Genomic DNA, 17416 nt, shown 5'->3' with positions numbered 1-17416 from the left:
GCTGCAAACTGCCTAATGGTCTTAGGATTCATGTTTTTCCCCAGGACTGACCTACGAAACCTTTCCCATGTATGGGTATAGCTGCAAGGCAGCAGAAGTTTGAATTATGTTTTCCTTCTGCTAGATGGGCTGCAATCCAAGACTAATGAGTCCATCATACCCAAAGCTTACTGGTTAAGCCACCAGTCACTCACCTGTGCCCCTTCTGTTGATGAAACCAGTTCCGCGAACCCAATATTTGAGCCACACGTGAAAGATCAAGAAATACAAGAAAAACTGCTTTTTGCGTAAACTTTTAGAATGATATTAAGGCAAATTAATTAATATTTAATGTTTGAAGGACTACTTCATAAACCAACTAATTCCTATATAAAACATAATATCCGTAGTAACGGATTATAAACGTGCAAAATAAAACAAAAAAAAGTATCCAGTGTGTTTGGTGATTCCACCAATACATATTAATAGTTATTTTCATTGGTTTAAATTTGAATTTTTTATCAATAAAAAAAATAGATCTCTCTAACTTGCAGTGTAACCTTGTATTATCCTACTTTTTTTTTACTCTTCGACTTAAAACAGTTAGAAATTAGTTTAAAAATGGAGTTTATGAATTTGCAAAAATATAAGTTAAGCAGGGGGCTACCGAAAACCAGAAAACAGGGAAAGGGGTCTACGAGACAAAAAAGTTTGGGAACCACTGATCTAGTTGGTTAATTGAAATAACTTTAAACTGGAATCATTCGAGCAATAATGGATTGTCACATATGTAAAGACGGAAAGAAAAAAAAAAGGCGCTATATAAAAATGAAATGCGGAAACAGTACGACACCTCACAGTTTAGAAAACATTCATTTTGTTTAGGTTCTCTAATCACGTGACAAGAACTTTCGAGCCACGTGCTCGAAATGCATGTCTTCATTAATAAAACTGAATTCTTTTCTGAAACATTTTAAGTTATGGTGTGTCTAAGCATAAGATTAAAAAAAATAGAAACTTTAATCACGTGAAACTATACGTACAATATTTAAATCACGTGGTTTAACACACAAGTTCCATGTCCGTCATATTCAGAAGGTTCAGTACACACATGAACAGGAACCGTGAAAGTGTTGTTGTCATGTACAGCAGTTGATACAAATTCCAGCTTTGTTAGGTCAAAGTTGATCAGTGATTCTCACACAGCTTAGTCCCATTGTCTTTATCACCTTATGACTTCAATTGTTTAAATTATGCACCGGCCACTTTTGTTTGTGGAGTCAGGGTGTTACTCTGCAGTTGTACACAATGATCATATAAACCATTGCATTCGGTTCCTTGATCATTATTGTCCAGTTTGTGTCACTCTAGAATCAGTTAAAGGAGAAAACTAAAAAAATGTTTTTGACTCAACTCTTCAACACAGCGACATTTTACTATGAATGGCATAGATCTAATAATAGAATTTGAACACGTTATTTTTATTTCACTTTGTTGCATTCACGTGTGTGAACGATTTAGAACCTTTGAAATAAATGTCCTTATCCCTAACCCTCAATTCCTGCCACAACATCATTGTGACTTGATTACTGTGTGAATGTTTCTGTGTCTTTTTTCCAAGTCTATAGACTGATTCTCTTTCTGTATCTCTATTTCTCACACTCACACTTTCTCCCACATTCTCACGTGTACAATGTATCACACATATACTCTCTCTCTCTCACACATAACCTCTCACATACACTGTCTCTCACACCATCTCAAGAACTTACTGTCTTCCACACACGCGCTCTAATATCTCATACACACTCTCTCATTTCTATGCTTTTAACTCAAAAAGCGGCCCTCATGGGGTGGCGGGTAAGGCAACCGCCACAGACACCGCGCCTTAGGGGGGTTTCCGCGATAAAGAGAATCTTTTGTCACCGTCAGTCCATCTCACAAATATTTGTGGCCTTGATATGACACTCACCCTGAGCCCCCCGCGCACTGCAAATGTCTCGTCTGCTTCAACTCTTTATCTCTCGTCCCTTTGACTGTCTTTTTATTTAGATTTGGTGATTTAGTACACTTTCATACACTCTCTCTTCTCTTACATTCTTTCTCGCTCTCTTATATTCTCTCTTGCTCTCTTACATTCTCTCTCCCTTACCTTTTCTATCTCTATTACCTTCTCTCTCTCTCTCTTACCTTCTCTCTCTTACCTTCTCTCTCGCTCTATTACATTCTCTCTCCCTTACCTTTTCTATCTCTATTACCTTCTCTCTCTCTCTCTCTCTTACTTTTTCTCTCCCTTCTCAGTGATTATTCCAAACATTGTAAAAGTGACCAACACAACTACACAACCTGCACTCAAACGTTCTCATTTGTCTTCCCATAATCCTCTCGCATTGTTCCTTACGTAATTAAACTTTACAAACACGCGCCTGCATGCACACACACACAGACAGTGAAGCGACATAGCCACACCCACTAGTTAACATTAATAGTAAAACTACAAAGAAATAAAAATTCGTCCAGTTTTAAGTTTTTAACTTCCCCCCCCCCCCAAAAAAAAAAAAGAAACCTTTTCTTGCAATTCATATAAATTTATAATACAAAACCCAGAATTATCTAAATCGTTTATATTCTATAAACAATATACAGAAACGATCTCTTGAACTATTTCTTACTGTTGTTTCAGATCATTCATCATTTTAGCAAGACAAAGCCAAGTTGTAGAAAGACCTCAAAAGTGGAGACAGTGGAGTAAGAGCTGTCAACACTGAACTAGATCTATAAGGAAACCTCGTTTGCGGGAAAAGTGAAAAAAGAAGTGTCTAAAGTTTCAGACGACAAAAATAGCCAGTAAGGCTAAATACATCAGCAGGACGCAAACTTCGAGTTGGATATTGATTTAAGAAGTGTGCAGGAACGCAGCGTCTGCTATTTTTGTTTGCTTTCACTTTGAGAGGAGAGAGAGTGTGCATAGGGGAGGCAATTATTCCTAAATAAATCACTGTGATTACTTTGTTTCAAAGATTTAAAAAAAAAGGTGATATGGCTTCTGGTAGAGCAGAACAATTCATGACGAACTGGACTTCAGATGTGTTCAGAGACCGCTGTGTGGCACAAATGTAAGTCCTGACAAGGTTTCTAATCATTTATTATTGAACTTGACTTACCTAAATCTATATTTCATTTGTGTCGTTATGGGAAATTACTTATGCAGAAAGCTGGAACACGTATTGTTGATATTGTTAATACCCGGGTCGTTGGTTTGTAGTCCCTAACGGCTACTGCTACAAACCGAGGTAAAAAGTAAAGTTAGAAAAATTCCTCTTTCTGTCCTTGTGGTCTATAGGGCAGATGACGTAGGCGTATTAAGTTTGAAATAAACTTGAACAAGTTTGTTTTAAAATAAAGCTGAATAGGACTTGTACTAATAAATATACATAGATTTAATTTGATACTAGATGCATGTAGATACACAAGTGAAATGAGAAATGAAACAAAATCTAACTCACTAAAATTAGACGTCTCACATGTGTCTCCCCTTTCTTTAACTTTCCCACCCGTATTTATGAACTTGAAATACGACAGACAACTTCGGGATTTCATCAGAATCCATTCAGCTTACACAACCAAAAACATCCGCTCTACTTTCCTCATGGTTTCATAAGATGCATGGGCTTCAAAAGATATAAGGAAGGAATTGTGTGTGTGGTAAGCACAAGACAATTCTTCCCTGAGAGCAGACATCCTTAAACATATGAATATTTTCATGAAGAAAAAATGTCTCTAATACCTTGATCCTCCAAACATCAACACATCATGCTCTATGGCCCTGACACTCCAAACATCAACACATCATGCTCTATGGCCCTGACACTCCAAACATCAACACATCATGCTCCATGGCCCTGCCACTACAAGCATCAACACATCAATGCGGTGTTTTAGCAGGACACCAACTAGAATTCTGGGGAATGCTGTATGACCGAGTGATTCGTTTTTGAAAGAGGGTCAAAAGCAAAATGGATCATGGGAATAAAATAAGGGGAAAAGCGGGTGAAGCGGGGGGGGGGGGGGGGCTAGGGTGGAAGTTTAACGCCAAGTCATCAACATGAGGTAACCTAGCTAGGAGGACAAGTCATCAACATGAGGTAACCTAACCAGGAGGCTAAGTCATCAACATGAGGTAACCTAGCTAGGAGGACAAGTCATCAACATGAGGTAACCTAAACAGGAGGACACGTCATCAACATGAGGTAACCTAGCTAGGAGGTCAAGTCATCAACATGAGGTGACCTAACAAGGAGGCCAAGTCATCAACATGAGGTAACCTAACCAGGAGGCCACGTCATCAACATGAGGTAACCTAACCAGGAGGCCAAGTCATCAACATGAGGTAACCTAACCAGGAGGCCAAGTCACCAACATGAGGTAACCTAACCAGGAGACCAAGTCATCAACATGAGGTAACCTAACCAGGAGGCCAAGTCATCAACATGAGGTAACCTAACCAGGAGGCCAAGTCATCAACATGAGGTAACCTAACCAGGAGACCAAGTCATCAACATAAGGTAACCTAGCCGGGAGGACCACGTGAAAAGGAAAAGAAAGAAGCTTTATTTCCGTTGTAAAAGTTTATCTTCAAAACTGGTACTCTTTCAGACAAATCTTCTGGTAACAGAATAAGCACAACCTTAGCAGTTGTTTTAGTGGCCTCCGAAAGGGGAATAGCCGCTATTTGTTTTGTGTGGTCTGTCTGTTTGTCCGTGCCATTTTGATATAAAAAAAAACAGAATAGATATTGAAAATCAAATCGTATTACATATAAATCTTTCAAAGTTCTAATGCAACGGCTACTTTTTTTTAAAAATGAAAAATGTAATTTTTAGAATGAACTATGCAAGCAGTTTTTTTCATATAAATACACAATTTTTTCAATTAGGCAATTTACTTTTAATAGTTAAAAAACACTGGAGACTAATTAATAAGGGAGGTATAGGCCTACATGTTAGCATATTTTTTAACACATTTATGCAAAAGGTTTTGGATTTTTGTAAAAAAAAAAATGTTTTGTAGAAAATTTGTATTATTAAATTTTGTACTTTCTATCATACTAGATTTAGCTACTTACAGTTTAAACAAAATGTTTACTTTTGTTTTAAAAGAGAAATAATCTATTTAGTAAACATATTAGTTAATTCTAATTTAAAACAACAATTAATAAGCAGTGTTTCATGTTATATAGGTTATGTAATGTGTAATACACAATGACCATAATTTAACATTGAACTAAAGGGGAAGGTTTCTTTGTTGAGACTTTGAATGAGAGATTGGCTCTTTACAAAACATTAAAATCAATTAGATAATCATTCAATAACATCAGTTAGATCAGGTTCACGGTGTACTATATCTTCATAACTATCAGTTCATTGAATAAATATGAATATTAACAATTGAATAATAATAACATTAATAAATCTCCGTATCCTGTGGTATCAAGTCGTTAGTTTGACTAACAATACAACAAAATGGACAACACTTTCGACATGAGCACGTCTCTTCTTTTTGTATCGACAGAGATAGGGTTGTAGTTGTTGATGGTTTGTAGTTCATAGTTTCTGATATTCTTGCTGAGAATATTAAAACCTGCCTTTTTACCTAACTGAGAGGACTACTTCGGGGGCGATTTTGAGTTTGTGTTTCTACACAAACTGTCTTTGTAACCTGGTTTTAAATGAATCTGTTAGCATTAACATTGATCAGCTAATATCTAAACATTAATGAGTGGAAATGACTTCGATATCGAAGGTTAAGGATAAGTGCAGTGTTTCACATGGCTATGCAAACCCAGTTGCGACCCACATATTTTTACACCTCTGATGCAGACAAACCCGTTATCCGTTCGGGGTCAATTTAAGTTCGCTTTACCATTATATTATATTGAAAATTTTGTGCAATGTTCGCGCACACCGAGGCACATCTAGTTGGTTAGTGAAATGACTTAAAAGCTGCAACCATTCGAATAAAAGTGGTTTTGGGTAAAAGATGTTCTCAATTTGTTTAATTAGGTTTTATTGGTCTACATATACGATACGTTATTTGTCAACTGCAAAAAAAAAACAAAAAAAAAACGTAGCAATTAGTCCTATTATTAAGACCACAAGCAGACAAGCTAGTCATATTTGAATCTCAAAGCTGATCAATCCTTAAAGCGAAGTGGACAATTTCGAAGACATTATGGGAATTTCTTTTTAAGACATTTTTTAAAAAAAAAGTGAATCTCTCTTTTCTCCGTCTTTTTCTGCCCCACTGCTGCACACCTGTTAACATCGCTGGTTGTGTTCATTATTAATTAATTTTATAAAAACGAATCCACGCATTAGTTTCTATAGCCTATACCAGTCAGCTCTAGATCCTACTATAAATGTGCCCGTATCTCACTCATCCAGCAGTTTTATGATACATCAGCACAAAAAGGAAGGATCTATAACTATTTGCTACTTACAAAAAAGACCTAGATAACTATTTTGTTTAAGTTCCTCGTTTGTGGATATTTCAAGTGAGTATTTTCACGTACAAAAGTGTTCAACACCCAGTCGGATATATTCACGTGAAGAATATCTTCAAATCTTCGATTTAGGGCGTCATACAATAGTACGTAATAGATATATCAAACAGGAGTGATGGACGAGTTGATTAGTATTCAAGTTGACCGATTGGATTACCTGTTTTATAATTGGATCAATTTTCATCTTTCGGTCGTCTCGCGTACCCCAGTTTGAGAAACACTGGTCTAGAGAACTGCCTGATCAGAAAACCACTGAACAGTTCATCTCAGATGTCAGACTGATTGAATTTGATAGTGAGAACGAAGAAGAGTATCAAGATTCCATAAAAATGGAACCATTGTTTCTACTAAACAGAGTAAAAGTGGACTGGTTTAAAAACATCTTGATAAGTTGGTTACCTGAAAGGCAAACAATGAGGGCTATATATAAAGAACTATAACAAATCTATAGCGCATGTCAACTCGTGCAAAAGCTTTCAAGCGTAGGACCAGTAGGAGTAACAGGAAAATAAATTAATTCTCACGTAGTGACATTGCAAATCAATAACGCGGCCTGTTAGGCTTTAGTCATATTTAAGATATTTAAGTCTACACGCACGCGTGACACAACAACATTGTTGTAGGCTACTCATTATGCATTGCATTAATAACCCTACGTAATGTTATAGGCCTATAATTATATTGTTGTATAAGCCTATATTACAAATCTGTATTATCTTATTTACTAAATAGCCACAATGTACAGTCGTTATAGAGCAGTAAATTTTGCTTTTTTAAATTTTTCAAAATACAAATTTGAGATATTCTTTTACCATCTAATTATGTCTTAATCCCACCGATTGGTCGTTAAATGTAGGCATGTCAACGAGTGTACAATTAATGTAGCGCCTGTGGTCTAGGCGGTAGGCCTACGTACTGTGCTTCGGCAAAGTTTGTGCGAAGTATCAGAGATCACCCAGCAGGATATTCATGCCTCGGCTATCGGCGTTACACTTGGATAAATACAATGTCGAGAACGGCTTTAAAGCTGGTAGGCCTATACTAGGAAGTGATTGCATTTGGGGGAATAGGTCTTTTCAATCAGATATTGAAACATTACTATCAGGATAGAGGATACATTTCTGATCAATAACTAAAAGTCTATTGCTCTAGATGTAAAGGACCCCCCTCCCCGCCCAAAAAAGGGAGGGCAGTCTTGAGTTAAGGGCAGGAAGAACGTCTTGGAATGACAATTTTAAAGACTAGAGTCAATCCATAATGCCTACTGGTGTATAGCCTATCAAGTGGTGAAACTTGGACTGATGTGTAATATCAACAAGAGGGACTATAAACAAATGAATAGGGAACATGGAGGAATAAATTGAAGCCAAATGTGGAAAAAGAATATGTTGTTTTTTTTACTGTTGGGTTATTTTGGTGACTGGGTATTGTAAAAAAAAAAAAAAAAAAGGATACAAAATTAAGATCTCATGATTAATATAGGCAGTGTACCAAGATATTTAAATCTACCTATTACCATCATCATTTTTGACTTTCTTAATGGGAGCCTAGATTATATCTGCCTGCCTGATCGTGTGGAAGGCGCTTAGGACTGTCTTTGCGAAGGCTCCCTCCTCCTGTCATCTCTAAAGTCTACATGAGATTTGGCTAGGACGTAGGGCTCGTAATCTTTATTTCTTAAGAAATGTTTGACACGGTTCAAGTCAAAGTCTTGTCAAAATACTCCTTCTTCCCTAGTGCTAGCCAGGAAAACCAGTGACTTGGCAGAGTTTAAGTCATTGGTTAATATGCATGACTAAATGCATGACGCGTAGGACGTAATCATCTTCTTTTTTGAAGTAACGTCTGTATTATATAAAATAAGATAAAGTCTACCCGCATTTCTTCAGCGTAACATAATGGTATTTGTGTACATTTGCACACTAGCGCGTCAATGCAACACCCATAGACATCAATAAATATAGACTGGCCGATTAAAGCGTTTTATGAAACGAAAATTTGTGACTTGCAATTTTGTGTACTTTATTATAAAGCATTTATGAGCAGTATAAAAGTTAAATATTCATATCTATTTCAGCCACACACCTATATATATTGTAAATAAGGAGGCAGTGTAGTTTTGTTTAATCTCTAAGAATTTTTCATAATTCGGAAATCCGAATACAATAGATATATATGTTTTCAAGTTACATGAAGTTACTTCCTTCGGCCAGTCTATATTTATTTATGTCTATGGCAGGCATGTCAAACACGATGTTCGGGGGCCGCATGCCACCTTTAAAAATATCAAAATAATGTTATACTATTACGCTGGAAAATAAGAAATGACAAGCTACTTGAATTGAAAAATAGTTTTTGTTAAACTGAACAACGAGATTGAGTCTGCAGGGAAAGCAAGCTACATTTTGTCAAACTTAATTGCAAGCCATAGCAAATCATTTAGTGAATGTGATTTTATGAATGCCGAAATAATTTGTCCAGAAAATGTGAAAACATTCAAAGAAATAGCGTTAACTAGGAACTCTGTGGCAGATAGAATAAATGACATGTCAGTCAGCTTGCGTGAACAATTATAGAACAAAATAGTTGATTTTGAATTATTTTCATTGGCTCTCGATGAGTCAACTGATGTAACGGGTGTAGCACAGTTGGCTATATTCACAAGGGCCTGTGACATTAATTTTGAGATACACGAGTAACTAACTTTGGTAAAGCTAGCTAGTCTAACAACGGATGGCGCACCAACCATGAAATGAAATGGCTTTGATGCAAAGCTACTTGCAAAATAAGAGAAAGTGATGCTAATTTTAAATTTGCTCATTTTCAGTGTATCATTCACAAAGAAACATTCTGCGCAAAGCAATTACAATTCCAACATGTCATAAGACCGTTTTTAGTCGCTCTCCATTGTATTCGTGCCAGTGATGCTTTCATCGCCAATGTTTCTGGATGACGTTGGACATGAATTTGATTGTGTTCACTACCACACAGAAGTCCGCTGGCTGGCGTGGCATAAAGCAGACATTTTTTGCACTGCGTGAGAAAATAGTATTGTTTCTGAACATGAAAGGTGAACCTGTTGAACATTACCTAACTGACAAATGGGTTCAGAAATTGGCTTTTGCAGTTGATCCCACTGGTCACCTGCAAGACTTGAATTTGAAACTTCAAAGTAAAGACAAAATTGTCACAACTGCGTGTGATGCACTGGCGGATCCAGGAGGGGGGGCGGTAGGGGCGATCGCCCCCCCCACTCGGCCGCCCCCCCCCCACGGGGGGGGGCGGACGAATTTTAGTATAGAATTCACACAATTTGTATACGAATTTATTACTTATTTTAATAATATATACTAATTATTTATATTTAAACCTATTTTTAGATTATTTCGCCCCCCCCCTCTAGTATGTTGGTCGACATGGTGGGGTCGAGAGGGGGCGATGGCATTAATTCCGCCCCCCCCCTAAACTTTCGAGTGGGGGGCGGTCCAATTTATATGTAGAGATCACAGCTTGCTAACAGAATCAATTGAATATCTATATGATTAAAACTTGTTATTGGTATTTTAACCGATCTTTATATTATGTCGTTCCCCTCTTGGCCGATGGGGTGGGGATCGAATGCCTCTACTGCCCTTCCCACCTAAAACCTTTGAGTGGGGGGGGGCGGTCCTACTTTTCGGAGAAATCATGGTTTGTGAACAAAATTAGTTGAATTAATATATAAATTTTATATTATGTCGTTCTCCTTCAGGTATTTTTGACGATTCCGTGGGGTAGTGGGGGGGGGGGCGATTGCATGTACTGCCCTCCCCACTCTAGCCCTCTGAGTGGGGGGGCTGTCCTATTTTTATGGAGAAATCATTGTATGTGAACAAAATTAGTTGAATATGTATATAATATAAACTACGTGAACCTATTGTATATTATGTCGCACCACACTCTAATCTCAAATTTTATCATTAGTAGGCTTAAATATAAAATGAAAAAAGGTTGTACCAGGTGGGAGGGGCGATACATGCAATCACCTTACCCCCATGGGACAAACCAATACTGTTTCTTTTTGTATTATAGTTAAGAAATTACAAAATAAAAAAAAATCTTTCACTAATATAATTTATACATGCTATAAAATTAAATTCTTATACCGAATCGCCCCAACCCTAGTCTTAAATGACAAATGCAATCATTAGCAGAAATTATAAAAAGGAGTGAGGATTAATCATTTTCACTCTATCCCCCCCTCCTCCCCTTTCCAGACAGAGTTTATGTAATTTCACATGAATTATTTTAATTAATTAATTTTAATTATTTTAAGAAAGACTTTGCTTTGAAAAAGTTTTAATTCAAACGAAAATTTTCAGTATAAGAGTCACGTTTGAGATGAGTTCTAAACCCAAATATTTTTTTTTCCTAGTCGCCTTTTTCCAACCTTTACTCAATCTGATATTTTTCTAGTTAAATAAGTTTTGGACTATAACTCACAATTTATGCTTGTATTTTATTGAATATTATTTATCGAATACTTTTTTTTCGGCGGCGATCCTCAAAGCCTTAATGTAAAGATGTGGGGTATCTTATCTTTTCAAGGAACAAATTGGTTTTATTTGCAATGTATTAAGGGTGTAAAAATTTATATTAGAATATTTTTCAACATTATTCAAAAGGTCTTTTATAATAGGATGAATAATGAGCTTTAGGTCAGGAGAATGCGTTTCTTCAGTGAAGAATGCAAGAAAACGCTTTTCGTGATTGGGCTTCGACCAGTGGCGTAACTAAGGGGTGGGGGAGGGGGGGAGAAATTTAAAATCCCCCCGGGCCCCCACCTAGGGGGGGCCCCCAAATGGGTGTCCGAAATTTATTTGTAAATACATACATTAATATATTTGATTGACAAATAGTGTCAACGGGTGTCTTTTTTTTTCAACATTTATGGATTAAAAATTTATCACAAAGACTAAACCTAGATCTAGGTCTATCAGTACGTTGACTTTGTTGACATTTTAAAAATATTTTTTCCCACAGAGATCAAAGTTTTTTTTTAAAGTTAGTTTTACATTTTAAACTTTGTTGCCACGAATATATGCATGATATACAGCGAATTCCAGGTATCTTGTTACCTTTACTAATAATAGATCTAAATGGCGAGTATTTTATGGCTACACTAATTAACATTGAAGCAAAATTTACAGAATCGAGTATAACAGATCCAAAAGTTATTCTTAATAATGCAAGAATGGTCCATTATTAGGGTTTGGCGTCTTTAATTTCAGAATTAAACTTCACACTCGAGTTATTACCCCTCTATTCATCTTTCCTCAATCCAATGGAAACTCTATTTTTATTTCCATCTAATCCTTTTGCTTTCGCACAAAACATAAACAACAAACAATAACGTAATATCATATAATATTAGCACATCCTTCCTTTTGAAGTTATTATCACACCCTTCCTTTTAAAGTTCTTAAGAGTGATATCTACCATTTGGGGGCCCTATGCAAAACTGATCGCGCGGGGTCTAGTCTGGGTAAAGATGAGCATAATGTCAATATTATTTTTTTTTAATTAGAAAATAGGCCTACTTTCGTCTTTGCAATACATTTTTATCAAATGAAAGCTCGAAATGCCACTTTTTATTTATTGGCACCCCAAAATTTCAATTTCATCTATTCTTCAGGAGATTTGAATAAATTCAAAAAAAGTTCAGGACTTTATCGTATATTTTGCCTTTTCATGAGATTTCCTGGAGGCCCTGGAAAATCAGGAGGTCACGAAAACCCTGTTATTTTATATACGTTATAATGGTTTAATTTAATAATGTACACTTAGAATTAGCGCGTGTCCTATGAAAGCGCGGGGCCCACTGCGACCGCATAGGCTGCAGTGGCATAAGGCCGGCCCTGTCTACTAGGACAATTCGTCCACTTCTGGTTGTCTTGACTGGCACAACAAGTTCTCTAGACGTTGGTCTATAACTGTCTGTTTCGTTTGTTCCAACAGTTTGCAGTTCATTGTCTCCATCGGTATCATAGTACCCAGAGATGTCTTCATCGAAACTCTTATTAAAAAAGCGTTGATTTCTTCTGTATGTTTTTCCATCGTTTGTCTTTATGATGTAAGATCTGGGTGCTGAATGTTTTTTATGACAACTGCTTTTTGCCATGTTTGACCTAGACGAACTCTCCGACAGAATAATCTTTAGGTAGTCTTGCTTTTGCATTGTATTTCACTTTGCTTTTCATCTGTCGTTCGTTGAGTAATGTCTCTGCATTTTCAGCTACCGATGGTTTAAATAGTTTGGGATCAGTTTGAATGATTCCCTGAGTCTTCTACTCGTCACCAGTTGTGATGGTGAATACGGCAGTCCACTAATCGGAATATTTCTATACTCGAGCATAACGAGATATGGATCTTTCCCACTTTTGCATGCTCTGAATCCTTTTGTTTGCGCACAAAACATAAACAACCAACAATGACGTAGTACCATATAATATTAGAACAGAATCTTCTTCATGCAGTGGAAAATTAAGAATTTTTTGCCTATCTTGAATTCTGGTCAAAGCTCTTGCTCCCAATTAATATAGTTCGGAAGAAACTACAAAAGTCTGGACTGCATATATGGAAAGCTGCTAAAGAAATTAGTACCCTTTCATTCTTTCTGCAAAATGATGAAAAACTGACAAAAACCCAATCCATCAAAAAAGCAAAAGAAGGTAGTGAATACTATGGATTCCCTGTAATCCCTGTGGGAAGTGTGGTCGAGAGGCTAAGTGCGCTTGAACTTGGCTTGTCTTGGCTACCTAGAAGGGGACTCGAGGTTCGACACCCGACTTGGGCAGAGTTGCGTTTACTGAGCGCCTAAAGGCAGAACGGAAAACCAACTCCTAGATTGGACCAAAGCGCTCTGAGCATGCTATAAGCATGAAAGTAACGCTATATAAAAGCTATAGAAGAAAGAAAATACTTGATGGGAAGTTGAGTTCTAATGTAGGACTGTCAATAGAACTGCAACGTGCTGGACAGATTTCATATGGAGATGAAGGGCATTTTCAAAGGCTGGAAAGAAAATGGATACCTTTGGGTTTCTTCTTGAACCAAGACACCTGTTAGATGAAGACCCGCTTATGACAAACTGTGCTACTTTTCCTGTTTGTATGATGTCATTGATGCACGAGCACTTTTCATCAACAAACCAGTAATACAATCATCAATAGACATATTGAGGAAACAGGCTTCATATGGTAATTACGTGTGCTCAAACTTTGCAACCTCCTCCGAATACTGCTAACTCAGGCTACTTCCATTACGTCATGTGAGAGATCATTCTCAAAGCTCAAGTTCATCAAAAGCTATCTCAGGAGCACAATGACACAAGAAAGGCTTATCATGGCTTTAATGTCAGTGAAGTCACAAATACTAGAAAGTATCGATGTAGTTGATGTTATAGATGGCTTTGCTGCACAGAATGCACGACGTGAAGCGATATCAATTGAGATTTGTCACTTGTGCATTATTTAACTAATAAACAAAGCTTTTATTCATTAAAAGAGTCTTGATTACTTTTTGTTAAGTTTACTGATATACTGAACCAATTTGATTTGGGGCTTATATATTTTTGCGTACATTATTCCATGTCATATGTCGAATGTCAAAATGCAAGGGGCCCCCAAAGAGGTCAATCCCCCCGGGCCCCCAAATCCCTAGTTACGCCCCTGGCTTCGACCCGAACCCCACTGATGAATAATGAGCTATAAATGTTAGGAGAATGCGTTTCTTCAGTGAAGAATGCAAGAAAACGCTTTTTGCGTCGGGGCTTTGCCCCGAACCCCACTAATAAATAATGAGCTGCAGATGTCAGAAGGATGCGTTTCTGCAGTGAAAAATGCAAGAAAACGCTTTTTTCGTCGGGGCTTAGCCCCAAACCCCACTGATAAATAATGAGCTGTAGATGTAGGGAGAATGTGTTTATGCAGTGAAGAATGAAAGAAAACGCCTTTGGCGTTCCGGGCTTCGCCCCGAACCCCACTGATAAATAATGAGCTGTAGATGTCAGAAGGATGCGTTTCTGCAGTGAAGAATGCACGAAAATGCTTTTTGCTTTGCCCCGAACACCACTGATAAATTATGAGCCATAGATGTCAGAAGGATGGGTTTCTGCATTGAAAAATGCAAGAAAACGCTTTTTGCGTCGGGGCTTTGCCCCGAACCCCACCGAGGGAATCTTACAGCGCTCCCCCAGACCCCCAAGCTTGCAAGAGAAAGGCCTCAACATGACTTTTTTATTTTTTTGCTGAAGGTTGAGAAACACTGCTCTATTTTTTTCTCATATATATATAAATATATATATATATATATGCTGTACGCACGTTTATGAATAGGGTTAGGGTTCACTCGGCGTTAGGGTTAGGGTTTGGAAAAAAATCGCCCCCCCCCCACTCCAAAGTTCTGGATCCGCTGCCCTCGAATCACTCGACCGGGTACAAGCACAGGCTCTACGGTTCATTTGTGGCACCTTTAGGACAAGCCCAACAAACGCTGCTGAAATCTTTACAAACGTGGCACCCTTACAACTTAGGAGGGAGAGGGCAGTACTTACGGCCTACGAGCGCTATAAAAGGGGCGACTCTAGGCTACCCACCTCAATACTAGTGCGACAGTGGAGAGAGAGGAACCGCATTAAAATTGCGATCGTTCCTACATATAGCGGCCAATTTGTCAAATTCAGCTGGACTCTCCACTGATAGAATCCCTATTAGGAGAATCAGTACGTGCCCTCCGTGGAGGAGATTGCCGGCCCCACAAATAAACCTGTCCCTGTTAGGGCAAGAGGGAGCCACCAAGAGGCGATTAACACCTGACATTCTCCAAAATTTGGCATCCATAACTATAAAATCCTACCCATCAGATGCCATATTCTGTTATACCGATGGGTCGGTAATGAGGGACCCCGATAGATCGGGGTATGGGGCCCTTATTGTCTACCCCGACCGGACTGAACCAGATAGGCTCTCTGGTCCATGCGGCTACGCTGCATGCTCCATGGATGCCGAACTTACAGGGATAACTAGGGCGTTCGAGGCCATTAGGGCCCGAATGCTCCAACGCGAGACTAGCGCCACTACGGTGGTGTTGGTCACTGACTCTCGCTCCAGTCTCCTAGTTATGGGTGGCGGGGGGGGAGGGTCGCCCGTAATAGAAGAGGCAATCGGCGCCGCAGATAACATCCGCCGAGCTATTGGAGATGTCGTTTATATGCAGTGGGCGCCTTCACATTGCGGCGTGAGGGGCAATGAAACGGCAGACGCCCTCGCAAGGGAGGGTGCAATGGCAGCCACACACCTCGAAGCACCAAGCACGTACTTACAAGCAACGGCACAAATCCGAGCACTCATTCATGAGATGTGGTTAAAGTCCTGGGAGGAATCCGACAGAGCACGTGGTGTCTGGCAGCGCATGCGTCACCCAGATCGCGACGATCCATGGTGGCGACTGAGGAGGTCAGAGCAGTCAATAGTTGCGCAGTGCAGGACGGAACATTGTCCTATTGGGGCATACTTTGCCCGGTTCCGCACTAACTTTGACTCCCGATGCCGTCACTGTGGAGAGAGCGTCGAAACAGTGTCGCATGTCTTGTACGAGTGTCCCCAGCTCCGCGAGCTAAGGGGGGCGTGTCTGAGCAGTCACTCGACTTGTATGGTAGCTATGAGGCACTACGCCGGACGGCTAAGTTTCTTGCCAGAGCACTACGGGAGGACTAGTCCTTCCTGCTCTGATTTTTCAATAGGAGTTCATCTCAGGATCCGCTAGTGGTGTGATGATGTGAAGTGCTCTCTAGCAAGATTACGACTGTGGATAAACCAAATCTTGTTCACTTCTCAACGTGTCAGGAACTAAAAATATTAAATACGGCTGCAACATTTGGTAAATATGTCTTACACCTGGAGTCGTTAGTAGATGCTTTCAATGACCGTTTTCGTGACTTCGTTTTATGCGAGCAAGAATTTTCGTTGTTTGTATCTCCATTCTTATTTGATTCCGAAAATGCTGCTGGAAATGTGCAACTAGAGCTGATAGAATAGCAGTCAGATTCTTAGTTGAAATCGAAGTATATAGAAGTGGCTGTGTCAAAATTTTAACAGTTATTTACCTGAACGGTTTGTTGAATTGCGGAAATTTGCAGCCAGAATTCTAGCTATGTGTGCAAGCACATAGGCCTATGTCTGAGAGCAGTTCTTTTCCATAATGAAAGCTACAATAACACTTCACCGTTCGATATTATCTGATCTAAATTTGTCATCAGTGATGAAAGTGTCAGTGACAAACAAACTTCCACCTGACATTAATAAACTTGTATTCCAGAAAATATGTCAAGGATAAGGACAAACGAAATAATGCGTAATCAAAGTAATCTTTAATCACCATATTGTACTACAAATTTAGCTAAGGAACAGGTATGCCATTAATTATTGTATTCTATTGTATTGTTTCTAATTTACATAAAACTAGTAGGCTTTTCGCAACTGATTTTTTTGCTGCGGCCCCTCAGGTCATAGTAAGTTTTTTATGTGGCCGATACACCTAAATGAGTTTGACATGCCTGGTCTATGGCAACACCGTAATAATTGGAGTTCCTAATGACTTCCCCATAGACATATATATATAGACTGGACGATAAAGAACAAATTATTATGGGAAACTTTTGGGAAAAGATAAATTTGTATGAGCTATACAGCAGTTATGAGCAGTATAAAAGTAAAAGAATTTATAGTGTTTTTTTTTTCAGCCATAATTCTAACCTATTTAATTAATAAAATCCTTTCTGTATTATTATATCTCTAATCGTGCCTACGAAATCTATGTCAGGCGGGGATAACGATT

The 17416-nt window shown here is 38.5% G+C and overlaps 1 protein-coding gene across 3 annotated transcripts in view; it reads left to right on the top strand.

Annotated features, from left to right (window-relative positions):
* LOC106071843 (mediator of RNA polymerase II transcription subunit 15-like) overlaps positions 1 to 17416 on the top strand; it is a 36852-nt gene that overhangs the window by 13815 nt on the left and 5621 nt on the right. For all 3 annotated transcript variants that reach the window (XM_013232027.2, XM_013232029.2, XM_013232028.2), the window contains exon 2: positions 2663 to 3095. In XM_013232027.2, the coding sequence (XP_013087481.2) occupies positions 3019 to 3095 (77 nt within the window). In that variant the 5' untranslated portion in view covers positions 2663 to 3018. The remainder of the gene's footprint in view (positions 1 to 2662; positions 3096 to 17416) is intronic.

Source organism: Biomphalaria glabrata, chromosome 12, assembly GCF_947242115.1.
Source record: "Biomphalaria glabrata chromosome 12, xgBioGlab47.1, whole genome shotgun sequence".
NCBI lineage: Eukaryota > Metazoa > Mollusca > Gastropoda > Planorbidae > Biomphalaria > Biomphalaria glabrata.
Note: the sequence above shows the minus strand (reverse complement) of the source record. Positions and strands in the feature narration are given on the sequence as shown.